Source organism: Aythya ferina (assembly GCF_964211825.1).
Source record: "Aythya ferina genome assembly, chromosome: 5".
Classification (NCBI taxonomy): domain Eukaryota; kingdom Metazoa; phylum Chordata; class Aves; order Anseriformes; family Anatidae; genus Aythya; species Aythya ferina.
Window position 1 is genome coordinate 34,208,455 of NC_140301.1, and position 19,269 is coordinate 34,227,723.

Below are 19,269 nucleotides of genomic sequence, written 5' to 3' on the forward strand. Positions count from 1 at the left end.
CCCCTATATGGACGGCTCAAGAAGGTTTCGTAGGGATGCCAACAGACCCTATAAGAGCGACCCCAGCTCGGTTTCCTATGGGGTGAGTCTTCCCTAGGGCTGCCAGCAGACCCTATAGGGCCGATCCCAGCAGAGATTCCCCACGAGCGACGGCAGGGCTCGGGGACCAGCGATGGGGCCGGTGCTACCTGCTCTCGGCGAGCTCTGCCTCCCGCTCGTCCCGCAGCAGCTCCAACTGCCGCTCCGCCGCCGCCTCCACCGCGGCCGCCGCCATCATGGCTCCGCGGCCGCCCCTTCCGCTACCGGGGCAGGAGCCGGGGGGGGGCAGCGAGATGGCGGCGGCGGCAGCTGCCCGGCGGAGGGCGGCAGGTGAGGGGCAACGGGGACGGGATCAGCCACAGCGGATCCCGGCTTCTCGACCCATCGCAGGGCGGCTGCTGCCCCCCGGGGGTGCTCGGCTGAGGGGTGGGAAGGAGGAGCCGGGGCGGGTTTGTAGGCAGGTGGTGGTGGGGTTTGGTATATAGGGGTTGTGCGGTGGGCTGCTGGTGCACTCGTCCTGTGGAGGGTTGTTGTCTCGGGTTATTCGTGTGCTCGCGAATTTTATAACCTCATTAAACGCTGCCTTTGCTCGTGGGTCCACGTGCGTTTGGATTTAAGAGGTCTTCCCAAGCCCCTCTGCCATGCGTGTGGTGGCTGGGGGGTGAGAAAGCTGATGTTCCCGCAGAGTGTGCATGGGCTGGTGTTGCATTTAATTAAACAAATTGTGCCAAAAAGCGTGTTGTTACCCCTGAGGTGACATGGGGACGAATCCCTGAGTCTGTGTTTCTAGGCCTCCATCTCTTTTTGTGAATTAACAGGGTGTAGACAGGTCGATCTCCTTTCCAAAAATGCAGAAGCTGCACTTAAAGTGCAACTTAAGTTGTGTTAAACCACCAATTCTTTCAATATTTGTGTTCTGACAGCAGTACCAACTTTACTGTTTAGGTGAACACTACTAACTCATATATACATAGCTCTGAAAAGCATGAATAAATCTTCTTAAATTCATCTCCTGTTGTTCTTCCATAGCTCGCTCATTTCTTTCTGGAATAAAAAGCCTGTCAGGGACAGTGAAAATCCAGGTGTGGGAGCAGTAAACCCAAACCTGTCGCACCTTCCAGGTTTCCCTCAGTGTTGTGGCATCTGCATGGAGGCCACGTGGCTACTGAGCTCCTGGCAGAACACCTCCTGCGTGTTTTTGGATGGAAACTTTCTAAGGCTCAGTAAGAGTTGCTGAGAATCACCTGATAAATGCCATGCAACAGTTTCTCTCCATGTTTTTCGGGCTGAGGGGGCCAAGAAGGATCCTTTTAGCAACACCAGTTAGCACTCAGAATTAAGGGAGTGCAGTGCAGGGTTCAGACCACCTGCTCCCGTGCCTTTTGGTCAAACTGTCCTTTAAAAGAGGTGGAGTGCTCGGAGTGTGTCTTTGTGAAATTATTGTGTCCAGCTGGATGTGTCACTTGCAGGAGGAGACCTTTCCCCTGCTGTCATACAATGCTACACACAACTGACAAGTCCTTTGTTTGTGTATTTTCTTTTTCCTTCCATCTATCTTTGCTTGTTGTGATAAAACTGAAAAAAGATTACAGGCAGAAAATGGTGCCAGCACTGTGATGTTGCCTTTGACGTTGCTCTGCTGTTTCTCACTAAGGCCTAAGAATCCAACAGATGCTGCTTGTTTTTAATTCTTTCTCTCTCTCCTTTTCAGCTTTCTTGTTTTCATCTGCAGTTCGGCACCAGAGTTCCCAGAGCACGGCAGCGCAGGAAGGGTAATGTCAAATGACTCTCTGCTTGGATTTTTGCCCCCTGAAATGCTGACCTTCTGTGGGACAGTGGGGAAATGGGGCAGGAAGGGCTGGGGGGCAGCTTATTTTTCCTTTGAAAGAGAGACTATTCAGGTCCCATTGTCTGTCTGTCACTTCCTGGAAAGGTTTAGACACTCTGCCTACCCTCAGTCATCTTTTCTGGAAGGCCAGTTCTATTGATTCGTGAAATTAAGCAGCTGAGTAGAGAGACAGGTAACTAAATCCTCCATTTAGCAAAGGGCTGCATTGTGGCTTAGTCCATAATAAACAGCAGGGAAGCTGCTCAAGTCAGGACATTGCAGACTCCTCAGCTGCAGAAGGGGCCTCAGCTGCCACTCATCTTTTTTGGTACAGGTGGTCTATTACTCAGGCAAGGTTTATCTCCTGGCCAGTCTTTTCAGTATCTGATAAATATTGAACTTTCACTGCACTCTTTATGAATTGTAATTAAGAGAAGTTTCTGTAAGATACCAAACCAGAAAACTTTAGGCTTCATTAATTTCAGCGCTTTTAGAACTGCTTGTTTGTATCTTTATTTTATTTCTTCTGCTGGAATCTAACACCAAAATACCTGGATAGAGCTGCAGGCTGTGCTGCTTCTTGCTTTAACCAGAAGGGGACACTGCAGAAATAAAGAAATCATGTAAGCAGCATTTGGGAGAAATGACACGATTCATTGCCACTCACTCTGCCCTGATAAAGAGTGCAGGGGGTGGTCTCTTCCCGCTGGTCCTCAGTGTGTGGGAACACAGTTTGGATCTCTGCCTCTGTGACACAGCATACAATGTTATTACTAAACTCTGCAACAAACCCACAAAGCCTTGGGACTAGCAATTTTTTATATAGAAAGTGCGGATCTCAGCCCACAGGAAATTCCCAGCTTTCCATTTGTGTTGGAGATGGTATTTACTGAGCGACACCTTTCTCTTCAAACTACAGAAACCAGGAGCTCTCTGATCATCTCAATGAAATCCAGGGTGAATCTTCCTGCCACTGACTAAATCTGAGATTGGCTCCACGGTATCGTAGGTCCTTGCCTAAAAAAGAACTATAATCTGGTGCCTTTCAGCCGTGTGTCCTGTTCTGAGTAAAGGCATTTGGCACCTCTCAGGATAATCTGTAAATGTAGCTGTATTGGCACCGTGCCTCCTTTCCCTGCCCACTGAGGTGTATGCCACGGTTCTGATGAAAGCACTGCATGTGCAAAGTGCTGTCCCTGGTTAGAGCGATGCTTTTCTCTCCAGTGTTTCTTTGGGAACAAATCAATAGTTTTTGGAACTGGCTCTAATGCAGAGAAGTAAACAGTTGCCTCTGGTGCTCCTCCTTGCTGCTCCTTGTCCTAGAGATCTTGAAAAACAACTAATTGCAAGCAAGGGCTATTCGCATTTTTTTCTGCTCTCACTCACGCTGTGAGTTTCATGTAGCATTTTATTTTTCAATTAACACCCTGTGGCACATTTGAGCAGAGTTGATTGTTGTTCAGCTCTGACATTTTAAACAGGGTTCTCATGATTTAGTGCTACCTGTGCTGCAGTCGAGAAAGGCAGCATATGCACACGAATACTTGTAGTACTGATGGTACAGGGCTTGAGGCAGCGAAGAATTAGTTCAGTTTTCAGACAGGGGATCCCTCCCAGTGATAATCTTGAGGAAAGCAGAAAGAATCCAGAATGACGGCTAATGGGAATGTGTTGCTGGCTGCTAGCTGAAATACCCCTGGCTGTTTTCAGTCTTAAATTCTGTGTCAATGCCATGGCCTGCTTGCTTTCAAGCTCCCAGTTTATTTTCTAAACTGGAGGTGTCTCATGCTGTGACAGCCATAAACCATTTTCAGTAAGTAAAAGAGCAACAGGCAGGTGCAGAAAGTAGAGCAGGCTCTAAGTAAGATCTCTTGCTGGGGCGGCTTGAGCTGTGATTGATCCCTTAATTGTGGCAGTGCTGAAAGATCCTAAAAGGGTCATGTTTGTAATGCTCAGGACTCCCCTGGGTGATCCCCAGGAAGGCTTTCAGGGACAAAAGTGAAGGCTTGAAATTGTGAGGTTCTTGTCTTAGCAGTATGGTTGCAGAGACATTATTAAAGCTATTTTTTAGTAACAACAGTGGAAGATAATGTTTAAAAAAATAATAAAAAAGGATTTAATTTGCATCTTTTAGCAAAATATGTTGAGAAATGATGTTTGTGCTTGGCTGGCTGGATTTGAGACTGCACATGCTCCCACTCACTTTTGTGGTCCGCCTGAACCAAGTTAGGCATGGGTCTAAGAAGTCTTGTTAGATCCCTCTGCTAGTCCCTTCCCAGTGTGGTATAGGTTGTTGACAGACATCATGATAGCACAGAAGAGGCTTTTGGGCTAAATGTTTGTTGTATTGAATGCTGAATTGCACCTGGGGTGGGAGAAGCCATTCAGGGTACACAGCTGAACGCGACAAAGGAAGAGCAGCCTCATAACTCTCCTGTATAGAACCCAGCTGTGGTCTTAAGACCCTCTCAAAACTATTTAACAGAAGAGCATTACAAATAGAGGAAAAAAGGATGCATGAGTCATTCGTGTGTAGTGCTTGAGGCTGATTTAAGGATGCTCATTAGCCCTTTCTCCCTGTCAAAGGCACGTTGCCTCCTCCCGGATACTCTCTGCTACTGGATAACTGCAGGGCTTTGTGCTTGGTACTGAAGTGGGATGAGGAGCATTTACGTGTTCAGCCTGTCAGCTGTGGTGGAGGTAATTTGTACATATATACCTAGGAAAGCTTAAGTGCCTTTTGTCTAAAACTCAAGTGCAAGCAAGGCTTTGGGTAGGTCTGATCCCACTGGAGTTTGTGATAAAATCCCAGTCTGTAGAAACGAGGCAGTGGGAAGTAACTGGTGGTCCCTGAGCTTAATCGTCGCTAGCACATCTAGCTGTAGATGTCTGAACACCAGGGACAAGCAATAACCCAGCTTAGGTGAATTTTGGGTTAATTTTCAGTTGGTTTCTTTCTGAACTCTTTGTTTCACACTATTTCAAATAACACTGTGAAATGGAAAGTAAAACTAAAATCCATTTCCCCCATACTGAATTTAATGATAGATGGGTGTAAAACAAACCAGCAACTGAGACATTTATTGCTTTTACTTAAAGCTTGCTGCTATTCATGGTGGACCTGAATGACATTAAGCCCTGGGTGCAGTGACTGTGTGTGACAGGGAGTTTGCAGGCTGAACTCAGAAATGAGGCCAACTGTTTTCTGCATGTTTGTGAACAGTCTTCTGAGCTGGGCTGCACCTTCAGCTCCTTTGTAGCATTTCTTGTGGAAGGTCTGGGGACTTTGCCTTATCCAGTGTCCTCCATTGGATTAAGCCATAGGGAAGTAACATTGCTTTTGTGTTGCCTGACACCCTCTGTCCATAAGGCTTAAGACCTGAATACAATCCTTCACTTTGTTCGTGAGCTGCTACGAAGTGAAATGTGGTCTGTGGGAAATTGCCTTCTGGTGTGAGGGTGTTTTGGGGTGAGTCTTTCATACTGACAAGTCGTCAACTCTCCTGCACAACTTCTGCTCCCGTTGTGGAAAACCACTTTCTGCTCCATCTCCAGCTTCCTTTACCTTCCCTCCTCTCTTTGTGGGTACATTCCTTGGCAATATCTGTTTGCTACAGGTGAATCTTATCTTATTGTTCACAGACTTGTTGCCAAAACATCTCTAACTTCACCACCGTGGCCTGAAGTGAAACTGCCAGATCCAACAGAAGAAGCAAAGTATCATGCAGGTAAAGGTCTCAAGGCTCCAAGTGAAGACTAATGCTCTGGTACTGCTGTTCGTGGCTCGAGTGAGCACAAATCACTGTCTTTGATGATTCGAGCTACTTGTTCTTTTAATTTTTGTCTTCTTTCTGGCATATTTTAGTGTCACTGGCCTCATGCTCCAACTGCTGGTATTAGAGAGCTGGGTAGATCATGAAGCCTCTCTAGTGCGTGACAGCCTGACAGGTCATAACACTGCCAAAGGAATCTTACCTGTTGTGATGTGTTGCCACGTAAAGTGTGAAACATGCATTTTGGGCAGGAGGAAACAACTATTTTTCCTTTAGTGGATAAAGCAAAATGCTAAAGCCAGCACAAGCAGTTGGATAGTGGGCACATCAAAGAGCTGGTATTTTGTAGCAAACAAAACAGAGCGCTAGAGCCAGCATAAGCAGTTGGGTAGTGGGCACACGACAGAGCTGCAGAGGTGTGACATAAGGCAACGAGCAGGTGGTAAGTGACACTGCTTGGTGAATGTATTCTTGTCCTCACATCTAGTCAGGACTGTTGAACGCAGCCAGTGGTCCTCCCGAAAGGAGCCCCTGGGCTGCTTTTTGGGAGGCTGACTCCTGAGCAGTTAGCCTCCCAAATCAGCAAGTGAAGTGAAAATCGAGTACAGAGATGTGCCTAGCCTTGTATTGCCCAGGTGGGGCTGTTGTCAGCCAGACTGTTTTAGAGGTGGTAGCAGGGAAGCCATCACAGGCACAGGATAGTTCTCAGAACTGGGGAATAATGAGCCCCAGTGGGTGAATTTCCCTTACCGTGGTGGTGGTGGGCAATTAGCAGTTGCCTGCTTTATGCAGGAAATTAGCTGTGTTTGTTAACAGGCTTCCTACTGTATTGTTCCATTAGCCTCTGGGACATCTACGAAAGGCACCTGAAAGGACATCTCTAAAGGCTCTAGACTGGAGAGACCCAAGAAGTGAAGGAGAGTAGTTATTGTACGAAGAGACAATGACAGAAGAAAAGCAGAGCCGCGTCTGTATTTTTGCAGATAGTCTCCCATGACATAGCTAGAATATGTTGTTAACTCTGCAAGTGATGTGCTTTGGAGAGAGCCTCTTGCTCCAGGTTCCCTCTCTGGCTTTTTTATCCTGCTTTTCATTTCCTCTGTGCTCTTGGGATTGCTTAAGTGACGGATGAGTGTTCTGTCCCAGAGCATGATTTGACCCAGCAGTGAACCATAAACTGCTCGGTTTGATTTGCTGACGCCCTGTGGTGAGCAGGGTCCCACGTTCCTCTGACTGCTTCACACAGGATCCTTGGGGCCATTGTGATTTCTGTGCCTCGTAACCTCCTACTGTTTATGAGCTTGCATCATTATCTCCTGGCTGTGCTTATCCAAAGCATACAACAGCCAGAGCATTTGAATTCTGCCTTATATTCTCCTGCTGTCTGTGGAAACAGCCATGGATATTTTAGGAAGGGTCGCTCCACATGGTGCTAAGATACAAGCCGTACTAACAATCAAACATACAATGTACAAGCATCCAATGTTTCCTGTCTAGGGATATTTGGAAGAGTTAGCAGCAGCTTCAGAGCCCAAGTACATTGAAGAACATGTACCTTTTTCTGTTACAAAAAGATGAGAGAGCCCTGTGGGTAGAAAGTTGAAATTTGACAAGGAAATAACCCTTGTTAGAGCATGACTACGTGTCTTTTTCTGGCTAGGGGGAAACTGTAGGTCAGCACTTTGAAATTTTGGTTTTGAAATGCTGGCTACAGGACTGTTCATATACCTGGATCAGCAATTTGGAGCCGGAAGAAATTTATCATATCCCATTGTGCATTGGGGATGTAACAAAGAGAAGGGGATAGTACTTTTCTGTGCACTTTTGGTAGTGGACCACTCTGAGTCAGAGAAGAGCACACAGTGGTCTTTTTTTCTGGAATGGCAATTGCTGAAACACAGAGGCTAAGCTCTTCATCTGAGTGAGGACTGCAGTAACTACTGTCTTGCACAATCATTTCTATTTTCACCTCTACCTATAATAGTTTGCTTCTGCTGAGTTGAAACTTGGACACTTAGAGTGTTCCTGTAAGGGCTGGGTTTGGTTTGGTTGCTAAATTCTTGTCTGTCCCAAACGGTCATTATGTTGTGTTTACATTCCAAGAAAAAAAAGATTCAGCCACTTTTGAGGACAATGAAGAAAACCTTTTCCAGTTATAGCAAAGTTACTCTTTTTGTGAACAGCTCGAGAGGGTGGAAGGCTGCTATTTGGCAGGGGAATGGCACTCATTAAGAAATACCTTTTGATGTTCCCATAAAACTTGGTTTTGGCTTCACTGCACAGGAAGCTGATCACAGAAATCTGAGTTAAGTGCATGTGCTGTGCAGGACCTCGTCCCTGGAATTTGTGCTGCTCCTGGCAAAAGGTCTAGGTGTGTTTGCATGTATAGGAAGAGCTTTTCTGGCAGTCTCTCCTGATTTGCTGCAGGTACAAGTTCTCAGGCCAGGCTTTGTTAATATGCCTGGAGCGCTTTTCTCTGCATACTTTGCAGGACTCTTCCTGATGCTCCAGGGTGCCTTACAAAGTATTTAGGGTCCTAGTCCTAGTATTACTCGGGAATTGAGGATAGCTCCCTTCCAGATGTAGGTTGAATGTTGACGAGCACTGTGTTCTGGAACACTTTGTGTTTGAATACAGTGCCTTTTAGGATGCCTAAGGTACAAGCTGAGAAATGAACACCCTTGGATTGACTGCACAATATACACATAGGTGTTTACTTCTGCATGTTTTTTTTCCAGTGACTAAAAGGCAAATACCTTTATGAAAGGATGGCTCACACCCTGTAGAAAACAATATCGCTGTTGAGCCTTGCTTAGAGGTTCCCAGAAGATAACAGTTTTAGGGGGAGAGCAGTGTGGCTGAATTAATTTTGATTGGCTCTTCACACCTTGTTGGGTTTTCTGCTCTGATTTCTTCCCTGATGTTTGCCAACAGAAGTGGTACAAAAGGTGAACAATATGATTGCAGCAGGGCAGTACGGAAGGCTCTTTGCCGTGGTCCACTTTGCCAGCAAGCAGTGGAAAATAACCAGTGAAGACTTGATTATGATGGACAACGTGCTGGAGGCTGAATGTGGAGACCGAATCCGGATGGAAAAGGTAACGTGCCTTGCCCACAGTGCCTGTGATCACACATGCTGTGCGTGGGGCTGGAGCAAATGGCATGCAAACATTCTGTGAGACAAAACCAAGAACCAGTTTTAGAAAAGTCCTGAAGAGCTCCTGTTGGATCTCCTGCTCTTACTCCAGCTGTTTGCCTTAAGTTTTGTTCCAGTCTCAGTTAAGCTGTTATCACTAATGCGATTTCTGTCGAATGTGGCTGGAATGAGTTGTGCCACACTCTGTTAGGAGACAGGTTTCTGTTACACTACATCCAAAAAAAAAGAGAAAATTTACAGTTGTTTTTAGAGACGGCAGCTGAAGATAGTGTTTACCTTGAGACTGTAACACCCAAAACACTGACAGTGCTCCCAGAGGAACTGTCACTGCTCCATGCTTTGCGAGATCCTTATCGTGCTGAGTGTCTTGGGTGGAGGGAGGGATGGTACATGCAGGGGAAAATTGCCAACATGCAATTCAATATAGTTATCCTTAGCCATGCTTAACTAGCAGGAGCTTGTAGAGGCTCATTAATCCAAATCTTAAATGAAAGACTGAAGTGGGATTTGCTTGCCTTAATACCTAGTTGTTAGAGCCAAGCAAGTGGTTAAGGAGAGACGGGCGGTTTTTCTACTTCATCCATTGCTTTGAAATTCCTGTTTAGAGGCAACTTTTTCAGCCGTGTCTTTGGCAGGTGGTTGAAATGTCCTGAAACAAAATGGTTAGTCCCTTGGTGGTAAATTCATGCCAGATGTTCATTTCTTTATTGCCCATCTTGGGGCCTCATGGAGGAGAATGATGAAAGGGTTTCTGTAGATATGTTGCAATTGGTATAAAGAAATGATTTTAGTAGCTGCCATTCATTCAGATCCCACGCAAAGGCATATTATTCTTCCCTATATTGCTTTTCATAGCTTTTACAACTGTTGGTGAGCCAGAACAGAGAAGTTCAGTGTGTTCTGATCACTGTGAAAGATACTTGTAAAATATGTTTTAGTAGAATCAAGTTCTCCTGGAAGACTGTCTGTTTTATGAATCTGTTTCTAGCCTGTTAGCTGCCTTTTCCCACTGTTACTCTCTAGTAACAGTGTCAGGTTTGAAACACGCATTTTTAAGCATTTTGGCTTCCTTACGGTGACTGCAGAATTTGGAAAATGTTGTTTGCATTTATTCCGGGGTAATGAACCACTGACATGTCTGATTAAGTTATTTTCCACAGGTTTTGCTGGTTGGTGCTGATGATTTCACGCTTATTGGAAGGCCGCTCCTAGGGTAAGAGGTCTCACACAAGAATTATCCTCTGAACTGAAGAGAAACATGAATTTATGAATTTATCAGCACTAGGTCTTTTCCTAGCCCCATGGGTTTTGAAAGAATCAGCCATAAAATAGGCTCATCAGCCTCTGCTGACCTCACCCATTACCTCAGTGCCAGGATAGAGCAGCAGTACCAATTCCTAAGGTAACTGTAGGATATTCACCTCTCTTGGGTTGGTTCTTTTTCCTCATTGTAAAAGCCTTGCACAAACTAGCAGTAAATCTTGCTCTTCAGCATCTTTACTCCCTAACCATAATTGCAGCGATAGCCATCTTAGAATAACTTAGAAATCCTTGCCCATCCCTTAATCTCATAATTTGAGTTGTTGTGTGTTGTTGTTTTTTTTTTTTTTAAACCCACTTCCTTTTACCCATGTCTTAACTCAGCAGGTCTTAATTTAAGAGTTTCCAGTTTTCCCTTCCTCCTAGTTGCATGACTCCAGCCCCAGCTCCGTCTTAATGCTGTTGGACTTGCTGTACAAACTGTCAGAACATCTGGTTCCTCAGCCTTTGCTTTACCAGAAGGAAGTGGTATGTGGACTAGGTGTTGCTGTTTCAGCTCTTAGCACTGACTGGAAGCAAAGTCATCAATGGTATGTGGTTTTCCCCAGAACAGGAGGTTTTAGTGGTAAAGTACAAGTCAAGATAATGTGGCTTGCAAGTGCTTTAAGCATCTGGAAGCCCTGGCTGTGGTCTGCTTGCAGGCTATCCCATGTGTTTGTGTTAGCTTGAATTGAAGCAACTTTGGCAGAGGATGGCCAGAAGAGGAGGAGCTTGCAAATCTGAGAAATATTTCCTGGTGGCTTGTAGATTTGAGTTAGAAATACCATGTGTTTTCAGGTGGGTTTGGCTTCTGAGCTTTTTTTTTTTTTAATGTTACCCTGAGGTTATCCATATCTAAGAGGTATTGATAACACATTTGCATATTTGTTAACGTGACTTCAGCTGTGCTGGTTGTACCTGCCTCAGGTTCCCTGTGTTAGGCAGGATTACAAGAGCTGGGAGCCCTTTGAGCAGTGCTGCAAAGAGATCTGGAATAGCAGATCCTCAGGAGCCTTTGAATTACTGCCAGACACTGTTAGACTTGTGGAAAAAATTTAGGAAGGGGAAATACCATTTTTAGGACTAGAAATATCATCTTCCAGATACTCAAATAAGAGCCTATGTTCTGCAGACAGGGATATGGCACCTCAGGCAGGATAGGAGCACCGTCCTTTGCCTGGTTCTCTTAACTGGTGGCACTGGAGTGGTTTGTTACAGCTCTCCGAGTGCTGCACTTGGCAAGTGCCCCAAAAGCCAGGAGCTCCAGGACAGGAAGAAAACCATCTGTTTGGTTCCTGCAAGTGCTCTGAGCGTGCGGAAAGCCTTGTCAGTTGCTCGAGGCAGACCGAGCTGCACATCTGCCGGCACTGGACTGAACTCCAGTAACTTTGGCAGAGGGTGATGGGTGCGTGGAGGAGGCTGACCAGGCAGAGCGAAGGGCTGCTGGGGAGATGCTGTCCTCCCCGTGAGCCGTGGGTTCCCCAGCTCTCCGCTACGGGCTGGGGAAAGCAGAACCCCATGTGTCACAGGCAGTTCTTTCACATAGCTCCCCGTTGTGCCGAAACCACAAACATTTTGGAGGGGAGATAAGAGCTTGGATGCGAACAAAGGCATTTTTGTTTTTCTGTTGTTTTAAAAATAAACACATCAGTGAGTGCTTGCACCAGCGTCTGCGTAAGACAGTTCGTTACAGCTGCACTCCCTGTTCTGACTTGGAGACGGGTAGGAACTTGTCCTGTTTTGGGCAGATGGTCATGTTTTAATTTTCTATAGCAGATACCTCCCAAGATGACACTTCTCTAAAGCCTTAAAAAAAAAAAAAATCACAACAGTGCAACAAAACATATCTGCGTGGCAGAGGCTATTTTGGGAACTTTTAGCTGGCTTCTACTCTGGAATCTTGGGTTTTGGTTTTGTTCAAGTTAACTTGCTGTCTGGTCAGTTGGCACAGGGGTATCAAGCAGTATGTGGTTGTACTTTGTTTAGCTGTAAAATGCAAAAATTGTTGTGCGTTCTTAAATCCGTGATGGGAAGCGAGCATAACTTTGGGCAGGTTTGTATTTCAAACCATCAGCTGAGTCCTCTCATCTGTTTTAAACCCAAATGAAGTGAGTGGTGCCTCTGAGCCAAAAAGTTGTGTTTGTTTCTATACAAAGTACAGCTGATGAGATTTTTTTTTTCCTTTTAATGATCCCTACTTTTTCTCCTGCCACCAGACCGTTTTTGCAATGGCTTCAGTAGCAACAAGAAAGTGCCTTAGGCTCTTCCAGACAGCCAGGCTAGGATTCAGTTACCTTCTGCAGGGACAGAGAGGGCTCATTGACTTGGGTTAAGTTGTTAGCCTCTAAGATTTGTGATCCTTTTTGTAGGGATCAGGGCTGTAGTTGGCCTGGATCACTTGCACAGCTCACTGACAATACCTTTCAGTCCAACGTAGATCTCTGACGTTTCAGTATGAATCTTTCTGGCCTCCTGCTAAAATCTGGTAGATGTCCTTTTTCATGAAATATTTTCCCTCTGAGAGCAAGCAGTAGGCTTGACTATCTCAGACTCTGGGAAATGTGTGACCCCCTTCTTATTTTTATGGGCATTCCAGGCATACCTAAAACACTCAAAGATTTTTATTTTTTTTTTTCTTGGGCTCTATTTTGCTGAGAACTTTTATGTTTGTGTGCACTTCACCAGCAAGCAGGCTTCTGCCCTGCTTCAGCCTTTCAGCCAGCAGGTCTTGGTGTTTAGGCCAGCAGAGAGGGGGACTCACCAGGGCCCATGGCCCTTGAACCTTGACTTGCAGAGTGAAGCTACTGCCTTAATACTGAGCTGTGCTCAACAACACCCTGAAAGATTTACTGGAAAGCAAGTCGATGTCCATAAGCAGCGTCAGGGTAGATGGTTATCTGCAGATGTGTCAGTGTTTCTCCCCTCAGCTGAATGCTACTTGAGGCTTAGGGCAGCTAGTGTGGTCCGGCAGTGAGAGCTGTACCGGGGCAGCTTGGCTGTGCTGCTGCAAACTCTGATTCTCTTGAGAGCAGCACGGAGATTTCAGTGACTGGCTCCTTTTATCTGGCCTGGCTGCTGTCCAGTTTGTCCATGTGATCATCATTAGTGAGTTTCTTACATGCCTTTATCGTCCAAGCCTGTGAGAAGTCAGTGGGAGTTTAGATTTCCCTTTGCCTTCAGTGGACAGAAGTTAGACCCAGAAAATAAAGCTCCCTAATCAGAGTAGCAAAACACAGCCACCCCCTGGAGTGCAGTCTGTTTTTTTGGTTTCTTTCCTAGTCTTGCTGTGCTTGCTGTGTATTTCAGTAGTGCTGTTGGTCCTGTCGTTGAATCTGGATAACACCCTTTAGCTGGGATGTCAGGGTCACCCAGTGGTCTCTTAAAATCTAGATGATCTTATATCTGTTTTCCTCGGGGCTAGTCAGTAAATGTAAATTAATCAGTTTTTTTTCCTCTGGCTGTCTTTCTCTCCTCCCTTAAGGATTTAACCTCTGATATATATGACACCCCAGAGGGTAAATGTTAAGAGAGATGCTAAATGTCTCAAAGCCTTTGGCCTCTTAGTGACCTTGTTGGAACAGTGAGGCTAGATGGGCTTCCCTCCTCTGCCCCTGAAGTGCAGAGTCGTTTGTCAAGAAAATGTTCTTTAACTGTTTCTGGCAGCCAAGTGAGCATGCTAATCAGTTTTTAATGGCATTTTGCAGTGATGCTGCATGAAAGAGTGTCTCTTCCTTCTCCACTGTGGCTGTTGATTGAAATTAAACTTCCCAAAGCTCTTGTCTGGAGGCTTTTACCTTCTCAGAGAGGAGGCGTTGTGCAGACAGGTAGCTGGACCTTCAGCACATACCTCAGATCCCCTTGTTTTCCACCTCTGGTGTTCTTCAAGTGGCAGCTAGAATCCCCAGTGCTCTTTTTTTCTAACTTCAGCAGGACTGCTCCTGGTGCTCTGCAGATTCCCTGGCCAGACAGAAAGTGTTTATTTGTGTGTGTCAGTAAGGTAATGCAGAGGGACAAATTACTCTGATTTCAGTCAAGTGTGAAGGAAGTGCGGGCTGTATTCTTCTCTTCTTCTCCATCCTAGGGGAGGAAGGATGTTTACTTGCTGAGAATTCTCGTGTGTGGTAGTGAGATTTAGAAACGATTTGAGTCTTTGAGTGGTCTCACCACTCAACCTGAACTCCCCTGGTTGCAGTGAAAGCTGTGCGTGAAATCCTCAGTGAATCCCTGTCCTCTCTTCCAATCTGGGGTAAACAAGCAGGGCCGACCAAGAGTGGGAGGCAGAAGAGAACCATGTGGGAGAAGAAGTGACTTGCTCCAGCAGCCAATTAGCTGTGCTTCCTGCTAGAAACCGTGGGCCAAATGTTTTTGCTTAGCCTTTGCCAGAACTTAATCAGGTGAGAAAGGTGTGAAGATTTTATTCCAGCTGTCTGGGGTGCTGTACAGAAGAAGGAAGAAATTCTGTGTTGACCAGCAGAGCACGGGAGAAGGGACCGTGTTTAATCTGTACATTAAGCAAAGTAGAAGGATCATGTGAACATGCCAGGAGAATTTACCCTACTGTAATCCTACAAGTTCCTGCAGGATTCTCTTACTACTGCATTCTTGGCTGTTTCTGGTCTCAGCTCTCACATGACAGAGAGGTACTGCCCTGCAGAATAGCACATCACTTGGCTGATTCATGGACAGCACCTCGAGGCTTTTGTTTTTGCACCACAAAGTCAGCAACCTGACAGATTTCCCTCCTCCTTCCCTGGTGACTTTGTAGTTCCTCCATATCTGCGCTTTGTAAGGCAGGGTGTGGTACCTGGGTGTCATTTTTCTCCCCAGAAACCTACTCGCTAACAGGCAGAGAATGTAAATAATTGAAAGGTGGTACCTTATTTTTTTTGTTTATTTTCAAGGAAAGAACTCGTCCGTGTGGAGGCTACTGTGATTGAAAAGACGGAGTCGTGGCCAAAAATTAACATGCGTTTCTGGAAAAGGCACAATTATCAAAGGAAGAAAAGTAAGATGTAAAGAGTACAGAGCTTTCTTCCCTCCTGTGCTGTGGCTGGGTCTGGGAGAGGAACATACCACGGCGTAGGGGCAATACCTGGGGAGGGAGATTTGCTCAATGTACCCTAGGCCTCCTCATGGCACAGCACCTTTTTCCCAGCCTGCTCGCCGAGGTGTGCATGCTGCATTCAGAGCACAGCGACTTTATTCCTTCTGTCCAGCACCCTTTGTTGAATAGCTTTGGAAAAGACCTTTCTGGGGAAAAAAAAAAAAAAAAAAAAAGAGTTCCAGGGCAGAAAAGCAATTTTGTTCTCCTTCCAAAGCCTTAAATACTGGATATTTAATCACAGATACTAACAAGCTTTAACAGTATCACGTGGCAGGCTTTTTGATTAACAGCTGACTGCCCCTTCTCAGATATGACTGAGGGAGAAAAATTATGACTGCTTTTTGCAGAACAGACACTAAAACGTTGAGCAATCTGACGCGGTCCCATAGGAGCTCTGCCTTGTGCCATACCAATGGTATGTAGCTGTCCTGCCAACATGACACTGTCTGCCAGCATACCCCCTCCTAGGCATTGTCATGCCTTGGCATGCCTTAGACTGATGTAGCTAAGCCTTCTGAAAGGTATGTAACAGTTTTTTTGTGCTATCATCTGATCTTTTTTTTTTTTTCTCTTTCCATTCTTTTTCAGTCATCACAAACCCGCAGACCGTCCTCCGGATAAACACCATAGAAATTTTCCCCTGTTTGTCATGATTGATTGATCGGGTGTTGTGTGGCTTAGGCTGATTCTTGCTTTAGGCAATTACGGAAATAAAACTGCTTCATCACTGGAAACTTCTGGACTTCTTGCTATTGTCTACAATGGAAATCTATATGTAATTTCTTTTTTTTTAAAAAAAAAAGCAAAATGAAATGGTTTTGTTAACTATTATTTCAACCTTGGTGTGTGTTTGTTCGGCGTCCTAACCAACCCAGGATCCTTGCTAGCTGCCAGGCTGTTCCATGCTGATAGGGTCTCCCTTTTCCTGCACACCTCTCGGAGTTCTTTAGTTTATCAGTGTCTCAGCTGAGTCTTAAAAATACCTGGGGCTTCACTGGCTGCGGAAGAAGATGGCCATTGTCCTCTGCAGTCCCCGAGATGAGGCTCTGATCCTGGAAGGCAGGACCTAAGTCTGTGATCAGTCAATTTAAAGAGCCTGCTGCTGTGCTTAGTTGCTCACGTCCTTGCAAGTTTCCCTATCCTGGGACTGTGAGTGCTCTTAAGGCTAGCAGAGAGGAAGGCATGTTTAGGTGAGCTGATCTGTCCTCTGGAAACACTTGGTGCTCTCCACAGACTGCAGTTACATAGCTACAGAAAGGCGAGATGTTTTTGAGAGTGTTAAGTGAGGGGTTTTTTTTTGTTTATTTTTGCCTGTTTTTCTCTCCTGACATAATTCTGTCTGCTCTGTTAATAAAATGTTGTCATTGGGTGACTTCAGGGAATACCCCGTGGCACACTGTGGCCCACAGCAAGCATGGGGCTGAAGAGAGCAGTGAAACAAGATGACTGCAGGATCCCAAATTTACTCCCAGATCATGCTAAGCACTGGAAATCCATAAGCATTAACAACAGGAGATGCAGCTGGGAAATTCACCTCCTAAAGGTGAGCCAAGATGTTGCATAGCAATAAATAGTCGGTGTGTGCATCTTACCATCAAAATAACAGATACCAGTGGCGCAGGAGTGATTTTGTGCCTGACCTCTAGAGTACTTTTCTAATCTCTGGGTCTCGGTATTTTCCTTCCTCTCTTCACTTTGCAAATTGGACAGAGTCACTTACTGAGCAGCATGTGCCAGGCCAGGTTCAGCAGGTGTATTCAGCAGAGGTCCCCGTGTGTTTGTTGGACAGTAATGAAATCAGGAAGCGTTTCCTTGAGCTTTCAGCAGGATCTCCGGGGAGTTTTCATATTTCCTACAGCGATGGTGAGAACTGGCAAACGGGCTCTGACTTTACCATGTCTGCAGGTAGTATCTTACTCCAAACGGGTCAGGGGGAAAGTCCCCATATGGGGTGTCCTTACACACCCTCCCTGTGACTCCCTCACAGGACTAAGGGTGCCCACAGCCTTGTACTGAAGGAAATGCTGTTTTTGAATGTAACTATGTTGGGGTATTGTCCTGGCTTTCAAGTCTTGCAAGTAATTATAAGCCTTCAGGAGATCCCTCGAGGTGCCATGAGCAGCAAGCTTAGTGCTTTGGGCTGCTTTTCATCTCACCTGACTTCCACCAGAGAAAGATCCAGGTGCAGTTGGGTTAAGCTAGTTCTCTAGTCACAGAAGAGAGATGGTCGACTCATCTCCCTTTGGATAGCCTGGCACGGACAGCACCTGGAAGATGCTGTTGGTTCTCCAACTGTACAGGGAGGTTGGGCACCTAAATTTTTATTTGAAGGCAGGGCCCTTTCTGCAACCTGCTTCAACCATTCCATCTTCTCTTTCCAACCTCTTCCAAATGGAAGGCAGGGAGGGAACTCTTCTCTTAAAAAAAAAAAAAAAAACACCTCCTGCTGGTGCCACCACCTTTTCCCCCTTTCCCAAAGGTGCCTCTGTTCCTTCTCTGGGACCACAGATCCCAGCAGGAGCAGTTAATTGCAATCTGTGGTGGCAGCGGGCTGGCACGAAGAGCACGCTGCTGCTGGCTCTGCAGTGCCTCTCTTCCAGTTACAGGCTGTTCACGGTCCGTGGCGGAAACAGCTCTGCCAGCTGAAGCAGTTTGAGGGGAGACATCACAATTCCTGCGCGTTTCTTGAGGTCTGTGAGCGCTGGGGCTAAGGAACAGCATGCGTGTCTTGGCTCCAGGAGGAATTTTCTAGCCTTCCTGGGGAAACGGTTGAAAATAATGAGAGATTTCAAGGCTCGGAAGCTGGAAAAAAGAACCCGATGCTTATCCAAAAAGAAAAATCAAATGCTTTCAGTCCATCTGTAAAATTGGTCCCACCCAAAAAAAAAGCCCTTGGGAAAAGCAACTCTAATCCAGATGAGATACTATATGAAACTAGAGTGACTTCTGCTTGCTGTTTTTGTTTTCTTTTCCTTTTTTTTTTTTTTTTTTTTTTTTTTTTTTTTTTGAGAAGAACGCAGGAAGGGAAAATTCAGCCAATATCAGGAAGTCCTGGTTTTGATTTGAAAATGTAATTACATAAAGTCAGAGCGAAATATTGAGGTTTTATTGAAAGGATGCATTCAGACCGAGGCGTAACGGGGCTACTTCTGGCATCTACTTTGGAGGAAGTGAAAGCTCCTTGCTCTTCCAAATGGAAATAGAAATCTCTAGTTACCTGGAGTGAAGCTGCAGGTCTCTTTGGCTTCACATGTTAGGGGTGGCCACTTGAGATTTTCTTTTTTCACTGCTAAATGCGATTTGCCACACTTAAATAGTTTAAGCAAGAGCAGGAATTCCTCTGCAAAACAGATTTCTTTCTTTCTTTCTTTCTTTTTTTTTTTGTTAGCTCTGATTCATAGTGGAAATTTATCCGTTAGGACAAAACATCTTTTTGGACAGCACTTTGAATCAGGATGGAATTTGAGTGATGCTTTGCCCGGTCTCTAACGATTAGGCATCCACGTGGGTGAGACGAGATCCAGACCTGAGCTCCTGCCATCCAGCTTCTCTAAAGCAAGGCTGCCGAGTTTGTCCCCCCCCCTAATCTCCCTTAGAGCTGTTTGACTTTGTGTAAATAAGTATTCACTGCCCGGAGCGTGGAGGGCATCTGTCTGCTCTGAGTCAGACACAAATTCCAGCGCCTGCTCCCTGCTCGCTGGCCACAAAGCCGCTGGCTGTTCTGCTTTCCCTCTCGTGCTTTCGAAGAATGCCGATGGGGCTCTGCTTCATTCCCCAGCAGAAGGACAACGGGCTTTGCAACGCTGACATTTTCCCACTACAAGGGAGCCTTGTTTTCTCACCAGCCGGGCTGCCGAGAGGTTTGCCCAGAAAGTTGCCGTTGCGTCTCTGCCAGCTCTGCTCTGGCCTCACGCTGCTCTCGTCTTCTCCGGTTTGGGGTATGAATGCCTGCGTGTAGCAGACGGGATTCCCGGCTGTGCTGCTTTCTGGATCCCAGATGAATCGTACAGCCCCCTCAGGGCACCCCTTGCTCCCCTGTTCCCTCTCTGAAGGAGGAAAAGGAAGCATT

The 19,269-nt window shown here is 45.9% G+C and overlaps 2 protein-coding genes across 3 annotated transcripts in view; one reads left to right on the forward strand and one right to left on the reverse strand.

Annotated features, from left to right (window-relative positions):
* Positions 1 to 308, reverse strand: part of IGHMBP2 (immunoglobulin mu DNA binding protein 2) — a 41,633-nt gene extending 41,325 nt beyond the window's left edge. The window contains exon 1 of the mRNA XM_084522226.1: positions 189 to 308. Within this exon, the coding sequence (XP_084378352.1) occupies positions 189 to 277 (89 nt within the window). The 5' untranslated portion in view covers positions 278 to 308. The remainder of the gene's footprint in view (positions 1 to 188) is intronic.
* MRPL21 (mitochondrial ribosomal protein L21) lies at positions 289 to 15,934 on the forward strand. 2 transcript variants are annotated; one of them, XM_084522228.1, is made up of 8 exons: positions 289 to 369; positions 1,751 to 1,811; positions 5,510 to 5,595; positions 8,575 to 8,738; positions 9,958 to 10,010; positions 14,998 to 15,101; positions 15,548 to 15,615; positions 15,789 to 15,934. In XM_084522228.1, the coding sequence occupies exons 1-7, from the start codon at positions 333 to 335 to the stop codon at positions 15,565 to 15,567; spliced, it is 525 nt and encodes a 174-aa protein (XP_084378354.1). In that variant the 5' UTR covers positions 289 to 332; the 3' UTR covers positions 15,568 to 15,615; positions 15,789 to 15,934. The 2 variants fall into 2 exon arrangements, with proteins under 2 accessions (XP_084378354.1, XP_084378353.1); XM_084522227.1 differs by lacking the exon at positions 15,548 to 15,615.
* The last annotated feature ends 3,335 nt before the right edge of the window (positions 15,935 to 19,269 follow it).

Coding starts and splice junctions, on each gene's coding strand:
- MRPL21 (XM_084522227.1), top strand. CDS start 333: ATGGCGGCGGCGGCAGCTGCCCGGCGGAGGGCGGCAG. Junction 370..1,750: donor TGCCCGGCGGAGGGCGGCAG/GTGAGGGGCAAC, acceptor TCTCCTTTTCAG/CTTTCTTGTTTTCATCTGCA. Junction 15,102..15,788: donor CAATTATCAAAGGAAGAAAA/GTAAGATGTAAA, acceptor ATTCTTTTTCAG/TCATCACAAACCCGCAGACC.